The 17,421-nt window shown below is 42.8% G+C and overlaps 1 protein-coding gene across 3 annotated transcripts in view; it reads left to right on the forward strand.

The window, feature by feature from the left end:
* The window catches only part of CDK7 (cyclin dependent kinase 7), a 35,229-nt gene extending 20,193 nt beyond the window's left edge, over positions 1-15,036 (forward strand). Inside the window, exons 9-13 of one of the 3 annotated variants that reach the window (XR_010602181.1) lie at positions 1,077-1,163; positions 2,538-2,687; positions 7,755-7,893; positions 9,933-10,080; positions 14,811-15,036. Coding sequence is in view for 1 of the 3 variants with exons in the window: in XM_005299353.5 (XP_005299410.1) it covers positions 1,077-1,163; positions 2,538-2,687; positions 9,933-10,080; positions 14,811-14,836 (411 nt within the window). In the remaining 2 variants the exon portion in view is untranslated. The remainder of the gene's footprint in view (positions 1-1,076; positions 1,164-2,537; positions 2,688-7,754; positions 7,894-9,932; positions 10,081-14,810) is intronic. The other 2 variants (XR_010602182.1, XM_005299353.5) reach the window with 2 other exon arrangements.
* The last annotated feature ends 2,385 nt before the right edge of the window (positions 15,037-17,421 follow it).

Below are 17,421 nucleotides of genomic sequence, written 5' to 3' on the forward strand. Positions count from 1 at the left end.
AAGGTAGAGGAAGAGAGTAAAATTCTTTCCACTTCTGTTCAAAAAGCTAAACTCTCTTTAAAGTAGGATAAGCTTGAGAGAAATGATGTTGATATTTAAGAGGGTTAATGATGGAAAGGGTAGGGTCCTATTGGACAATCTAATCCAATCCTGCAATGCAGGATACCGCACTACAGCACACTTGCTATTACTATGTCTAATTTTAGACAATTTTAAGAGACTTTTATCCAAAATGGTCTTAAACAGATAACATTGAGAGGAAAATATAAACTAAATTTCACAAAAACATTGGGTGTCCCCTTTGCCTTGATTTTTTTTATGAATATGTTAGTTACACTGGCTTTTCAGTTTTGATTTCAATTACCCTCACTGTTAATATTGTTATCTAATTCTTCACGCTTAACACATTAATAGTCACCTTATTCTTCAACTTCTGTCCCAGAACTCTCTCTTCTGCCTTTTGTGTATTGTAGGTACATGGTAGACTGAATTAGGCTAATTTCCTCCTACTACTTCCAATGTAGTTTAAACTTGACAAGTACCCCATTATTTTTGCTTAAGTAGAGATCATTTAATTCCTAGTATTGTCATCGCTGAATTCATTCTGAATACAAAACCTAGATGGTCTCCAATATCAATCTTTCTCTTTCTTCACTAGTTGTGGGCACTGGAACGATCACAAAGTTATTGAGGAAAAATTTAAAACATGCAACTATACAGATTTAGGTTACTTTACATGGTATGTTTAAAATCTTTAGTAGGTTAGAAAGAGGCATACTTTTGTATTATCTCACTTACATAATGGTTGTTTAGCTTCATAATGGAAAATCTAGTGATGAGATTAATGATGTCATGCCTAAATGTAAATGGCATTTGAAACCTATTTAGATGTTATGGTGAAGCCCCAAGCATTCCATCAGTGCCCATCTACAGATAGTTGGTATCCAAAGCCATGTTACTATAACAGTAGAATACTTTTCACAAAGGGAAAAATCAAAGTTGTTCCCTGGGAGTCCAAGTTCAGATGTTGATTAAATCTTTAAATCAGAATGGCTGTTGCATTTGCCTTCTTACAGGTTCCTTTTTTGCCAGGAGACTCTGATCTTGATCAGCTGACAAAAATATTTGAAACGCTGGGGACTCCAACAGAAGAACAGTGGCCTGTAAGTCCGTTAGTTAACAAACCTATCTCAACATTCTCTTTTTTTATATTACTGTTAACTGTTTGAATTAAATTTAAAGTTGTACCAAAATATTTGGAAATTACTTCAAAAAGACTGTTAGCTGAATTTACAAAACAAAGTGCAGCTAGTCCAGGTTTCCAAAACTGTTACTTGGATCAGATACCTGCTAGTATAATAGCATGTGTAACTTAAGAGTGAAAATAAAACTTCCCATGATAGACTTTCATCATGTGATGATAGCCATGGACACAGAGGAGTGATAATTTAATGCTTTTTTGTTTCATCTTGTTTGATATAGCCACGTAGTTTGTAGGCATTTGCAAATGTGTTTTGATTCAGAACAGTTGTATGCGGTCATACCATAATTCAAAAGGAAGTGTTTAAAGAATCTTGCAATATTTTATCATATTCTTGGTGCTTAATGAAAACTTTAACCTTGAAGAAATTCTTGTTTGTAGGATACTTGGCCAAAAGAGAGGATATATTCTGAAATTAATTCACAAATCTTGTAACTCTTCAAAATTAAGAACCTTAATTCCCTCACTTCTATAGACTATACAAGAGATGTAATTCATTCATTCATCATGTTTACTGCCACTTTAACATGCTGTGGTGTGTTTGGTTAAAACTTATTGCAGTATAAATGATGTTGCTAGAAATATTTAGCATCATTTTAAGTCTATCAATATAACTTTGTATGATATTGGGGGAAGAAGAGAGGTGACTTGCAAACTGGATGAAAGCAACAGTAAGATATGCATTATTGCAACTTGAACAGGTGTTAAACTATTTGGCTCAATTTTTTTCAAAAGTTCTTCAGTTTCCCACTGCAGAAGCAGTTGCAGAGTATTACTTATGCAGAACATAGTCTCCCACATTGTTGATGCAAATGACTTCCACGTTAAAGAGGCCAACTTAAATTGCTTTTGTCTGAAAATCTTGTGTGTTCTTTTACTGCAAATCATTCCTAGGATTACAATAATGAGACTAGAGGGGAAATTTTTTTTTTTTTTTCAATTTTGTTAGTGTATTTGACCCTCTTAGGGATAGTCATTTTTCTTGATTCCGTTCTATAGTCATTTACTTTCCTGCTTTGTGGAGGTCTTTACGCTGCATAGTAGGAAAAATCCTTTAGAAAGGGTAGTGTGATTGTAAAACCACAACATTGATAAATTTGTTACCTGAAACTAATGTAGTAATTTTTATTAAACTGACTCAATTTCAGATTGACAGTATGCTTTAAAAGTTGACTGTTACTTCTGATCCATAAGCTGCACTGTGGCAATTCCTTCAGTTGGGGTCTAAGCTTTCCTTTATTTGTTTTAAAATCTGATTCCCATTTTGTTTTCATAGGGCATGTCTAGTCTTCCAGATTATGTAACATTTAAAAGTTTCCCTGGAATGCCACTTCAGCATATCTTCAGTGCAGCTGGTGATGACTTGCTAGATCTTCTCCAAGGTCTATTCATATTTAATCCTTGTACTAGGGTCACAGCTACACAGGTATGGTAGAATGTTTGTTTGTATTGTATGTTATAGGTTGTGTACGTTCTAACACCTCTTGTTAACATCAGTTCAATATCTCTTGGATACAAGGAGTGATAGTTGAGGTTTTGAGATCGAATAAATAAGATGACATTTTTATTATAGCACATAGGAGTCCCTGGCATGGACCAGAACGTCCTCTTGCTCTGAGCATATAACTACTATAAAACCTTCTCATGCTATGGAAGAGACTTTCAAAGGCATAAATGGCAGTTGGAAGTTAGATGTCTGTCTGCCACTTGTGTCTTTGAAAATCTCCCCCTACGGATCTAGGTTGAAGTTATGAAGATGAAAGATTTGTGGCTCCTAGGCTTTTTTGACACTTTCATTACATCCTACCTTTGCAACACTATTGCAGTACCACTACCATATCTCCTAGGAACCCTAGTCATTGGTCAGGACCCTATTGTGGTGGGCACTGTACGCAGAACATAAACATGGCTCCTGCCCCAAATGCACAGTCTAAGTATAAGACAAGAGACGATAGATACAGACAGATAAGGGAGTACAAGGAAACCATGAGACAGTATGGGTCTGCTTGGTAGTCTGTGTTATCAGTATACTGTTCAGCTACCTGGTGAACTTTGAGCTTTACATGTCTTCATACAGGACCTTCCATCCCTTATTTTATAAACTTTGAAATAATAAATTCATATTAAAATTCAATTTTTCTCAGTTTCTGTTGAAACTCTTGACCCTCCTTGGTTTTTACAGTGGGAGCCTTATCCCAGAATTTTCATATCAAATCTGTTGCTGAAAGTCTAGCTGTGACAACTTTTTTGTCACTTTGCGGGGGATGGATCCATATATTCAGTACTGATGGGTTCTTCAGCCTCTGTGCTATATGAGGCAGAGTCAGATGTTTTGATTGGCTGGGCTGATTCTCCAGGTAACTGCTTTCACTGGGAAATAGTGACCCAAAATGATTTGGGGCTTGTGGTGGATAAACAGATGAATATAAGCTCCCAGTGTGACACCATGGCCAAAAGAGCTCATGTGATTCTGGGATACATAAATGAGAATGAGGAGTAGAAGTAGAGAGGTTATTTTACTTCTGTATTGGTCACTAGGGTGATCTCTCCTGGAATACTGTGTACAGTTATGGTGCCCCCAATTTGAGAAAGATGTTGATGAATTGGAGAGGGTTTAGAGACGAGATTAGAAAACATGCCTTGTAGCAGAGGTTCTCAACCCTTTTCTTTCTGAAGCCCCCCCAACATGCTATTAAAAACTCCACAGATCACCTCTGTCACAATAATGGGTTTTCTGCATATAAAAGCCAGGGCTAGCAACAGGGCAATTGCCCGGGGCCTCATGCCACGGGAGCCACCACAAAGCTACATTGCTCAGGCTTCGGCCTCAGCCTCAGCCTCGGGTGGCAGGGCTCAGGCCTGGGCTTCAACCCCACGCGGCAAGGGCTTTGGCTTTCTGCCCTGGGCCCCAGTGAGTTTGATGTTGGCCCTGCTTGGCAGCCCCTCTGAAACCTGCTTGCAGCCCCCCTGGGGGCCTTGGACCCCTGGTTGAGAGCCACTGCCTTATAGTAATAGACTCAAGCCGCTCAATCTATTTATCTTAACAAAGAAGGGTAAGAAGTGACTTGATTAGGTAGATGGTGACTTGATTAGGCATAAGTAGCTATATGGGGAAGAAATATTTAATAATGAGCTATTTAATCTAGAAGAGAAAGGTACAACACTATCCAATGGCTGGAAGTTGAAGCCAGACAAATTCAGACTGGAAATTTTTAACAGTGAGAGTATTTAACCATTGGAACATAACAGTTTACCAAGGGTTGTGGTGGATTGTCCATTACTGACCATTATTAAATCAAGATTGGGTGCTTTTCTAAAAGACCTATTTTGGGCAAGTTCTGTGGCCTGTGCTATACAGGAGGCCAGACTAGATGATCACAATGGTCCCTTCAGGCCCTGAAATGTAAAAAAAGCCCCTCCAGAATTTTCTCTGCCTCCAAAGATGCAGCAGGCTAAGAGTGAGGGCCTTTGTAGGCTGTCCAAAACCTAGCATAGTGGCAAGAAGGCTTCTATGACTGTGGGTGTGGAAGGTGGATATTTCCTCAAGACAGGTTTTTGGTAGCAAGCCTATACGTGGGAGCAAAATGTTTGGGGGCGGGGCAGTATAAAAAGGGAGATCTAAAGCACAGTACGAACTTTAAACATTTTAGGCATCCCTTTTGGGGTTATGGAGCTTCATATAGATAATAGTAGGAGAGATGAGATTCTCTAAGAATAGATGGGAGAATACCAGGCCTATTAAATGCAGAGGTGACTCATTCTACAGGAATGTCTCTAAGAGCAATAAGTGACTCCCTCCAGCCAATATTCCCTGGGGGTGAGGGTGCAGGTCTAAAAGACCCTCTCTTCCCCTGGCTGCCCAGCCCATCCAAGAGGAAGGCTATGCTCCAGCAAATAGACAGCCTTCTCCATATCACGGTGATTGAACCTGTCCCAGACCAGGATCAGTATTGGGGCTTATAGTCCATACTGTTCCTGATTTGTGAGGCAATCATGGAGGACAGGGATGTCCTGGATTTAAAGATTCAACAAGCTGATCCATTTCCACAGGTTCAAAATGGACACTGCTCCTGTCTGTCATGAGCTACCACAATGGGGATTTCCTAATCTTTGTCGACCTCAAGGAACCATATCGTCACTTTTCCATCCTTACACAGATGGTACCTGAGGTTTGCACGTGCTGTACAAAGCCCATTTTTGGCACTGCCACTGCCCCCAGAGTAGTCACAGATACTAGGGGCATCTCTGAACAGTATCCGTATCATTTTCTCAGTGGCATTCTGATAAAGAGCCTCCTTCCTACAGAAGTCTTTCAAGTACACCCAAATGACCAGTGCACACCCTGCAGAAACATGGATTTATAATCAATGTGAAGAAAAGACAGCTTGTCCCTACCCAGACAATGGAACACCTGGGATTGGGGCTGAACACTACACTTCACAGGACCTTCCTCCCTGAAAACGGGCAAGTACAGATTCTGGAGAAAACCTATAAGATCCTTCACAGTCATCACTACTCTGAAGATTTTCTAGGCATGTTCATTTCATGCATATACTTACTGTCATGGGCAAAATTTCATCTCTAGTGCCTGCAGTACAGCCCACTCAGCTTCCCTGCTCACATTCACAATTTCAACTCTCACTAGAAGACTTCTCTCCACAGTAAAAGGACCCTTAGATGGCAATTACAACAAGATTCACAGACTGTATCTGCTTGGCAGAACCACAGAGATGCAATAATGATGGATGCCAGCTTGGAAGGGTATGGAGCTGACACATCTTTTGAAACACATGGTACAAAGTCAGGGTCACTGACAGAATCTCACTACGCCATAAACTGTTTTGGAATTGCAAGTGATTCACCTAGCCCTTCAGGCATTCCTCCCCACCTTAAACTCAAGACACATACTTGTATTCATAGTCAGCCTGACTGCCATAGCATATGTAAACAGATGGGGCACATGGTTGAGCCTGCTACAAGCAGAAGCCACATTTTTCTTCCAACGGGCTGCGAAAAACATTGTCACTTTGAACCATGCATATGAAAGGGCAGCTGAATGCCAGCGATTGGCTCAGCTGCAAAAGCTCGGAGCAGGGGAAATTGTGCCTTAATCATGCCTTCACCAGAGGTGTTCAAACCCATAGCCCAGACCTTTGGGAAACTAACATGGAGGCTCCAATGCCAAAAACAACTCCTATACCAGGAAATGAGATAGTCGGGCCAGGGGAATCAGTGACCTCCTAGGTATGGCCAACAGCTCTGCTATATGCATTCCCTCTTTTTAGATTCATAGATTTTTTCCTATAACATGCAGCATCTAACAGAGACGACAGGCTGTAATTCTGATTGCACCGCTCTGGCCCAAACTTCCCTGGTTTTCAGACATCATGGAGATGTTTGTGACGATCCACTCAGGATCTGCTATCATAGGAACATCTGCTCCATCACAGCATCTCAGAAGCTGGCAGCCTGATTATTGAGAGGTCACTTTAAAAATAATAAATAAACATAACCCCCTACCCACAAACTAGTAAATTCCAGTGATTTGTTCTCAATCCTACTCAAGCCCAGAGAGTTTTCAGCCAATTCTTGATATACAGTAATAGAAGATTTTATTCCTGGTGCATGTTGCGATACACAGCAGGATCAGCATCTGTATTTAGAGAACAAAGTCTCTCAGTAAAACATCTGCTTAGTTCATTCTAATACAGGGTTAGGGGACAGAAAGCTTTGAGAGCCTCCACAGCAAAGTGTGTGTGTGTGTGTGTGTGTGTGTGTGTGTATATATATATATATAATATATATATATATATATTGAAGGGAATGGGGGAAGATTTTCCAAGGCATGTAAAGCTAAGAGGTAATCTCCCCCATTCAAGATTAAAGCCAATAAGATAATGCAGCCTCATGGGCTGATGGTTCCCTACATATGTTTACTAAATCCTAGAAGACTGATAGACTTTGGTCAGATGAAGCAGACTTTGACAGGAGTTCTGTGAGCTGTAGCCTACCCTTAGCCCACTCAACAATTGATAGCGAGGGCAGGACTACTGCTTTCACTCCATGCATCCGAAGAAGTGAGGTTTTTACTCACGAAAGCTTATGCCCAAATAAATCTGTTAGTCTTTAAGGTGCCACCAGACTCCTTGTTGTTTTTACAAAAATCCCAGCACTTCTGAATTTATGATCCATCCCCTGAAATGAGAATGAAAATTTCCAGATAAGTGAGACAAATTTTCTTTCTGGGTAGGGCATATGGGTTCATAAATTCATCCCGACCCTGTATTTTATCTACTTCTTCTGGAAGGTGATTGGTCAATTGTGCGCTTGATCCCCGCTTTAGGGAAGAGTGAATGGATAACCATGCTCTTAAAATTAATTGATGACCCTCAGGGTTGTCCCAGTTTGTGTTTTTCCAGATTGGACAGTTCTTAATTGTTGGGCAGATTTTCTGCTATTGTTAATATCTGAATGAGTATTTTATTCATAATAGCAGCTTTGGAAGCAAGTTTTCGGAGGGGCTTTTCAGTGGGGGAAGTTATCTGGAGGGTCAGCCCAGCCAGTTAAAACATCTGATTGAAGAACCCATCACTACTGAATTTATGGACCCATCCCCCTACCCAGAATTCTGGGTAAGTGAGACAAATTTCCTCATACTTTTTTGATACTTTTGCAAGAAAGCTCTTGCTATTTGTCAGTCAGCTCTTGTTCTGAGTATGTTGGCGGCGGGGCAGGGGAATAACAACAATTCACACGATAAACCCAAAATGTAGTGTATACCTATTTCTTCTCCCTCTCCCACTGTTGCATGCCAGAGGGAACACTGCTGCAAAGAACAAAGGTGTCCCATCACCTGATCACTGCAATTCCCCTTACCACTCAAAAGATTACATTTTTGGGGATAGGACAGGAGGAGATGAGTTTAACTGCCTTAGGTAGCCTTTTCAACAACACTTTTTCATAGTGTTATCTGCCTCTTTATCAGATATACGCTTTAGTATGCATTCAGTTTCTAGTAAAATAGAATGCTATACTGGAGGCTACTTACGAAGTCCTTTTTCATAGGCTGATATTCAAGGATCAAGCCGCAAAATATGAATTAAAATACTGTAGCAGGAGGACCGTTATAACTAAGGCTACGATTTAAACATGGGTGTTTTTAGTAAGTCATGGACAGGTCACGGGCAAAAAACAAAAAATCACGGCCAGTTACCTGTCTGACTTATACACCTCTAACCCGATATAACGCTGTCCTCAGGAGCCAAAAAATCTTACCGTGTTATAGGTGAAACTGCATTATATTGAACTTGCTTTGATCCGCCGGAGTACACAACAGCCAGCCTCCCCTTCTTCCCTCCTTCTCCTCCCCCCCCCCCCCCCCCCACACACCTGGAGCACGGCTTTACTGTGTTATATTCTAATTCGTGTTCTATCGGGTTGCGTTATATCAGGATAGAGGTGTACCATAACTACACCCTGATCGAATCTTGTCAGGAGCCAGTCTTGCTGCAGCTGCTCCTGGCATCCCCGGGACTGCTGCTCAGGTGGTCCCGGGGCCAGCTGCCTGGGGCTGCCAGAGCAGTGACTAGTATGGCTGGCCCCAGGGCTGTGGCAACTCAAGCAGCGGCTGGTGTGGCTGGCTGCAGAGCCGCTCCAGCAGCGGCTGGTGTGGCTGTCCCTAGAGCCGCCTGAGCAGCTGGTCCCAGGGCCAGCTGCTTGTGGTGGCCCTAGGGTCAGCCACACTGACCACTGCAGTAGTCACAAAGGTCGCAAGAAGCCACGGAATCCATGACTTCCCTGACCTCCGTGACGGACACCTTTTATAACCCATTTTAAAAATTGCAAGTTTTCTGCTTTAAACTCCTGGGTTCTTCCCGATGTGGCTTGACTTACAGCAGAGACTGAACACTATAATTAGGATAAGCAAAAACATTTCCTGGCAGTTCCAGCTGCTTGCTTGCTTTATTTATTTATTTCCTGAACTGTGGTTTATAGAAGCTGTGGAACTGAAATCTGCTTTAAGTGGAGGGGAGGGGAGGATATAATTAACTTACATAAAATAAGTATCAATTTTACATATCTGCTTCCTATGTGTTCAGGTCCTCTGTGTACTCAGTAACAAGCTTTTCTTTCTTTTGGCATTGCAGAATCAGAGCGATTAGGGAAGAGTAGAACAGAACCCAACTTACTTTGTAAATCAACATAAGGATGGTGTTCCAGAAATCTGGCTTCAATTCCTGGCTCTGCCAGAGGTGTCGCTGATTACCTTGAAAAAGTCAATCTCTGTGCCCCTTTCCTTTTCTGTCTTGTCTACAGTATTTAGACTGTACGCTCTTCAGAGCTATAACTGTCTTAGTGTACATGTATAGCATCTGCCACAATGGGGCCAGGATCTTGGTTGGGGACTCTAGGCACGTACTGTAATACAGATGATTAGGCAAATTATCTCAACTTGTAAATTGAGCAAACTGTATGGAAGTCGCTGAGAGAATCTGAAATCTTGGGTTTTGTAGCAACTCTTGAGTACAACTCCAGTCTTAGAACTGCAATCTTAGAACCCCTAGAAGTGTCATAAGTTATAAGCAAGGAGTTTAAGAAAAGGAAAGAATATACCTTCAGATCAATTTGTGCACACTATTAACTTGACCAGCTTTCTCCCCTTATCTTTAAGGCACTGAAACAGAAGTATTTTAGTAATCGACCAGGACCAACACCAGGAAGTCAATTGCCAAGACCAAACTGTCCCGCAGAAGCCTTAAAAGAACAACAAAATTCACTTTTAAATTTAAAAAGGAAGAGAACAGAAGGAATAGATCAAGGTAATTTTTCTTCTAAATCTTTGCATTTTATATTTTTAATTTTAAACTGAAGATGCATGGTAAGTATATGATACTGTCCCAGTGTTTAAGGACATATGACCTATATATAGTCCTCTATCTTACCAAATGAAATATTGCTCTGTAAATTGGCCAAATCTGAGCCCATAACACCAACCTAAGCCCCTTGGTGACTTGTAGTATTCTTTTTACAAGAGGTGTACCTTGTTAAAAGAAATATCTTCTATTCCATGAAGATTCTAAGGTGTAGAAAAACTTCTGTATCACAAGTTCTGTCAATATCCAAAACTATTTTACAGTATTAATACACTTTATCCTATGACTATTACCTGTTTGAGATGTTCTCTTAAATCCTTATATAAAGGGAATTACTTAAATTTTAATTGACATTTGATTGAATTCATTGGAAATTCTGAGCATTTTAGGACTCTGATGTACATTAAATGTTTACTCTTCTAGTCTGCACATTCTTAATTTTATAGCCAAACTTCATCCCACTACTGGCCTCTACACATTTTATGTAAAATGTACCTGCTCAGAGATCCTCAGCTTTGAGAACCTTCTGGGCAGCAGTGTCCTCTGGAGCTGCACAAGCAAAGCCTTATAGTACCAGATGTTTTGAGCTAAGACCATAAAGGATGATATGGCCTCCACCACTTTTTCTTTTTCTCCTTCCCCGCCCCCCCGACTGAGAATCTATGGGCCTTGTCCCTGTGTCTCCAGACTTTTTCTTAAATTGTGCACCTTTGTCATTTTGAGTCAAGCTTCTGAAGTTCTGGATATGGTAGATTCAAGCACATTCCCATTATTTGTCTTGCATAGGAGAAAATAACATCTGCACTGCAGTTTTATGGCCCTGCAGCCTGGGTCCCACAAGCCTTGGTCAGCTGACATAGGCCAGCCATGGGTTTTTACTGCAGTGTAGACATACCCTAAGTGATAGTGTAAGCAAGATCTAAGTTCTTTTGTGGCTTTTCTCTGAGCTTTAACAAAGGGTAGGAAAGCAGTCTAATATCTTGGCCTATTCTGTACTACAGATACAACTAATGAATTGTAAATTCTTCAGAGCAGTGGTAGGGAAAATGTTTTGTCTAAAACTCCTTGTGCAGTTTGGCATTAAATAAGTTGGTGAGCATGGTTGTCAGTGACTTGTAGCGTGGATGGGACCAAACCATTTTTAAACAAAGCCTCAGCTTATTTATAGGATGCTAGGAGACAACCATGTTTTAGTAGGGTTATCATACGTCCGGGTTTCCCCGGACATGTCCGGCTTTTGGGTCTTTAAATAGCTGTCTGGGGGGAATTTGTAAAAAGCTAAAAATGTCAGAGATTTCCCCCCGGACGGCTATTTAAAGACCCAAAAGCGGCTGACAGGGCAGCCGCGCCGGCGGAAAGCGGTACTGGGAGCAGCATGGAGCGACCGCGAGAGGCGGGTGTGGGCGGCCCGGCTCCCCCTGCCTGGGGCTCCCCTCGCCTGCCAGGGGGTGCGGGCTCCTCCTCTGCAGCACTGCCCGCTGCGGGGCTGGGGCTCTCCCGGGGCTCTGCCCTGCACACGCCCAGAACCCCTGGGGCTGCTCCTGCCTCCCTGGGCTGGCCCCAGATCCCCTCCCCCAGGGGGCTGGGGTCCTGCTGCGGCTTGCGCCCCTCTGCCTCCTCCGTGGGGCAGGCAGCCCCAGGGGGTTGAGGCCGTGCCACCCCTTCCCCAGCTTCCCCCTCCAGCAGCCCCCGCATCGCCCTGCTGGGCCTGTTCAGCCCTCGGCTCCACCGGGTCCTGCCCTGCCTCATGCAACCCGCCCCTACCGTGCGGCGGCCCAGCCCGGGGGGACTGGGGGAGCCGCAGCAAAGGCTCACCCGGAGCTGGTGCAGGAGACAAGCCTGGCTCTCAGCCCAGGCTCCGGAATCAGCCGGGAGCGGAGCAACCCCCGCCGGCTCGGCTCAGCCCAGCCCCGCTCTTAAAGTGACAGGGACCCCACCGCAGGTTGGCCCGGCCTGGGGCACATGGGGGTGTCACCTCACCCCCCGCCTGGGGGGCCTGGTGAGGGGGGTGCTTGGCACCATAGCAGCGCAGAGGGGAGGCCAGCGATGCACCTTTCTCTCTCCTTCACTGCCAGCCACGGTCTTGCCTCCTTTCTCCAGCTCTGTGAGGCACTGTACACCTCAGAGCAGCAAATGGTAGCAGATTCTGCTGTCTCCAAGCAGAGTCTATCCCTGAGTGTTTATTTCCGCAGCAGTGAGTTTTCGGTTTGGTGCATTCACTCCTGATCTCCCTGGTAAAGTGTAACAAAAGCCCTTGGCATTCATTTTCTCAGTGTTTCTGGGAATACCCTTTTCAGTTTCATAGATTGATCTGGGATCTTTCTTTTGCTGTTTCCAGAGAGAACTGTTGACAGCAGGGAGATATGTCCCTAACTAGAGGGCAGGAAGCAAATTTGACTAGACCAGTTGTGACTTCCTTTTTATTTGTTACTATAAAATGTATTACACACAAATAGATTGCTAATGAACTTCCATCTTTGGGTTTCTGGAAAACAGCTCACTCTAATACTTCGAAGATGCAGGGACCTTTGGTCTTAAAAAATGAAACATCAGACTCATTAATTTGGGGGAAGTGCAGTGGTCCATTTATTAAATTTCTTAAAAACATGATTCAAAAAATCCTTCTGAGACTGTATTTTAATGCTGAGATCCCAATAGCCTTACTATAGAAATAGAAAGTAAAACAAAGACATTCTTGATCCAGGTCAATTAGAGCAGTGGTTGTCAATGTTTCCAGACTACTGGACCTCCTTCAGGAGGCTGATTTGTCTTGAGTACCCCTCACTTAAACTACTTGCTTACAAAATCAGACATAAAAATACAAGTATCACAGCACAGTATTACTGAAAAATTGCTTATTTTCTCATTTTTACCATATAAATTATCAAATAAATCATGACTCCCAGATTGAGAAACACTGGTATAGTATATAGAGCAGTATAAACAAGTCCCTGTCTACGATGATGATTGCATATGCTTCGATAATTAGTTTGGCAAGGCCTTCTATATCAAAGTTACACACATTTTTACACAATATCAGGCAAACCAGCTTGGATCTCTCACTATTCATGTCTCTGTACTAATTGTGCTCTGCATCATTTCACAAAAAAGTTATTTAACTGAGCTTGAAATTTGTCGTCATACTGAGATTTCTAAAAATACCCTTCTAGAAAAACTTCCATTTGGTTTCCCAGTAAAGAAAATGACTTTATATAGCTTGTTTGAACTTCGAGGCCCATACAGTCCCTAAAATGACGCTGCCTTGGTTAGTGTTGTGCCCCATTTCTCACAGTACTCATGATGTGTGGCTGAGCTGGGCTGTGACAATCCAACCCAAGGGAGTAAATATTATCTTTTCCAAGTAGACCCCACTGATATGGGGATGCCCCTTTAAAGGAAGGCTCCGGGACAGGTATGGACAGGAGAGTCCCTCCAGTGGAGGGAGAGGTGAGTGTCAGAGGTAGGGTTACCATACGTCCGGATTTTCCCAGACATGTCCGGCTTTTTGGTCCTCAAATCCCCGTCCGGGAGGAATTTCCAAAAAGCCAAACATATCCGGGAAAATAAGGAGGCATGGTATGGGGACCGCCTCCTCCCCGGGCTCCAACTTTCCCAGCTCCCGCCGCTCTCCACCGCGGCAGGGGCTGAAGCAACTTCCCCAGCACAGCAGCAGCTGGGGGGCGGGAGGGAGGAGGGGGAATGTGGGGTGCTCAGGGGAGGGAGTGGAGTTGGGGCAGGGCCAGGGGTGGAGTTGGGGCAGGGGTGGGGTCCCGTGGAGTGTCCTCTTTTTGCACTATTGAAATATGGTAACCCTAGGTTTAGTAGGTCACATTTGTAGTGTAGGTGGACCTCAGGAAAGAGGAATGGAGTAGTGCTGCTATCCTGCCAGTCTCTGGGGCAGAACCTAAAATAAAAGTCTAGTAAAACCTCTAAGCAGACATTGAAAAGTTCTTCATTTCCTCCACTGTACCAACATGCTGCAGTTACTGCGAAACTAGAAAACTTACTATCTTTATTACAATACCACCACCCACCCCACTGACACTTGCCTTTTTTTTTTTTCTAAGCTTAATTCTATTTTAAACCTGTAATTTTTTATATCAAATGGAAGGAAAGACTGGTGGTGTCTAAAATGTTTCATGTCACACAGCCTTGCACAAAGATAGCTTGGAAACTTTTTAGGAGTACAAAACAGCTTTCTATAAATAGTTTAATTTTGGATTGCATGTTTCATGTAAACATGAGAGAAACGTTCTGGACAACTTTTTTCATGCACTATTTTAGCTGCTCTTACATGAGCCTGCTCCAAGACTAGACAGGGCCTACAGAGTAGTTAGGGTATAGCTACAAGCAAAAGCTGTGCATGTTTATCCAAGCTAGCCTGAATCCAGCTAGTGTAGGGAGCAGTGTGGGCTCAAGAGCTGAGTACAGAGGCTGGGTATATACTCAGCTCATGAGCCCAACCTGACGTCCGTGCTGTCTTCACTGCTCCTGTTACCTGTGCTAGCTGGATTCAAGCTAGTTCTGGTAAGCTAGCCTGTTCACAGCTTTTGCTGTTCAAACATACCCTAAATAACTAGTAAAACTTTGAGTGGGGGATTGGGACCTTTATCTCATTTATCAGTATTAATACAAATTAAATACTTACGCTATAAAATTAATTTACCATTTTTCAGGATTACCAAAAAAGTTGATTTTTTGATTACCGTGGATGATGACGATTAAATGGCCTGAAAGACCAAGACAATGGGAAAATGCTGCAACATTAACTGAACTTTGATGAAAAGTGAATTTGTAATATATTTACATGTGTAAAATGTGAAACTTAATATTTCAATGCTGAAACCATGTGGAGTGTTTTATTAAACCTATTCCTCTTTGAATAAATATATTTTTTAAAAAGAGCAAGATTCTTTGAACTGGATTGCTGTATAATTACTTTGAAATGTGCTTGTGTAGTAACTATAGGAAGAATCTATGGTGATAAAGGAGACTAACTTGAGATGCAGGCTTTGCTGAATGAAGTGCTATGCTAGTGCAAACCCTACTCTAGGAGAGATCCCCAGGTGAGGAGCCTGTGTGCAGATGAATGTTTGTTAGCCCATATACAGTTTTTTTACCACCCATCTGTACTAGAGATAAGAGGATGCCACAGTGTTTTAACTTTGTTCCAGTTAAATCTGCCAATGCAATAACAACTGAGTGTGCACATGTTCTCGTAGCAGACGTTCTTGAAAAGTCTTCAGGTGTATCCATGCTGAGTTTTGAACTACAAGGAGGTACTCCTCGATTTGATCCTCCAAAAGAACCAACTTATTGGAAAGAAGAAATACAAATATTTGAAATAGAACGCTAAGGAGATGAAACAGGGAGGCCTTGCAGCCTATAGAGCTGCAGTACGTTTAAAAAGGAATGGAGGGATGTCTGAAGAGTAATGTGGCAGACCTCTATATGATGCTGCTTATGACTCATATTTGAACGATATGGTGTTTATGTAACTGAGTACAGTATTTAGTCATCCCAAGAAAACACTAGGGAAAAAAATAATTGTATTTCCTGTATTACTGTGTACTGACCACTAGTAATTTTAAATTAGCTGTAGATCTCCTCCAAGACTTAATGGATTCCCTATGTAGATAGAAATTCATATTTAATAACATTTGGTTTGAGTGACATTCTGTTCAGAAGTTACTTTAGCCTAAAACCAGAACTCACTGTACACTAAACAATTACAGGTTCAGCTTTCTGATGGAACAAATGGCTGTACACTCTCATTTGTAGCAGGCATACACTCAGATGCACTTATCTGCGATCATACTGTGTGGGAAGGGAGGTTCTATTATAAACTCACTTTGGATTTAGCTTCCTGAGGTAGTTACTGCTCCCTGCTGGATTTCAGGGCCCACATACTGTTCGGAAATTTAAATCTCTAGCCAAAAGTAGGATGCAAAATGAGGATAATACCTAGCTCTTAGGTGTAGTAAACACTGTTTGTAGAGCACTGAAGTGCTAAGTATTATACAAACCACTTCCAGATTATTTTGCACTGCATGATGAGGAGGAATTGCTGCAGGTGCACATGAGCCAGAAGACACTGCCATGGCCAGGAAGTCAGTTTCCCAAGAGGAAACATTCTCTGGTGAAATAAGTAATGCCTCTTGACACTTGTATTGTTTGGAAAAAGATTGATTTAAATGGGGCCCTGTCAGTTAGTTTAGGTGCAGAATGGAGATAACCTTACTTAGCTAAAGCACATTGAGGTTTCACATGGGCAGTAGTGAATTTGAGAGTCAGATTGCATGTAGCAGTGGGAGAAGAGTAATGCTGGCATATAGAGCATCTTCTCCAGGTTTCTTTGGGGGAGTAGACAACTTTTCATTCCTTATAGCAGGCAGTTGCCCTTCTTGCCAAGCTTCTGAGGGAATCTTTTATGTGTATAAACCAGAAGAATGGGATTCATGGAATAAAGGTATTTGGAGAATTATTCTATCCCCACAGCTGGGATAGGGGATGCCTGTTTCTGGCAGGAATCCTTCTCAAGGAGGGGCCTAGTTGCTGTACCTCCATGGGAGGGTTCCCCCAGTTTGTAGGTCAGTTGAACAGGATCTCCATCATTTCTCTTCCTCCTTTGGGTATATCTATGTATAGGGTAGAAGGTATGTTGGCTGCCACGTTTAACCCTAGGGCTGATGGGGGGGCCTTTTGTAATTTTAACATTGTAGCTGATCTAGGTGAATACTAGGTTCCTGCTGGGTTTCACCTGACCAGCAGCATGGTCTTCTGTAAGATTTTAAAACTCATTTGCTTTTATTTAAAAAGCTTTTTTTTCTAGTGTGGACAAAACCCTTGAGCAACCCAGTCATTCTTACCCTGTCCTTCTCACCATGAAGAAGTCCCTGCCCTGTTTGGGGGTGTTTATCAGCTGTGGGTTGGGCCTTGTAGATGGTGTGAAGATTGCTGGAAAGGGCTGCTGCTTTTGAGCAGTAGACAAGGTAGGGAGAGAGCCTGGGTGTTGACTAGCTACATCTGCTACTTCGCGGGGGGATTCTGCATGACAGCACACCTGCAGAAACCACCCCCACTCCGTGCTTCCCAGCAGAAAAGCAAAGGGAGGACATGCAGGGAGAGTGGGGGAGGAACAACCATGGATGCAGTTTTTTGGGGGGGATTGCCCCAGGCATGGGGGGCCCACAGGGTTCCAGTCCACTGCCCCCCTTCATTTCTGCAAGCACAGAGCTGCCCACCTGCAGGAGGCTCTGTCTCTGCTGACTCTGCAGCTGAACGCTG

This window comes from Chrysemys picta, chromosome 6, assembly GCF_011386835.1.
Source record: "Chrysemys picta bellii isolate R12L10 chromosome 6, ASM1138683v2, whole genome shotgun sequence".
In the NCBI taxonomy this organism is placed as follows: Eukaryota; Metazoa; Chordata; order Testudines; family Emydidae; genus Chrysemys; species Chrysemys picta.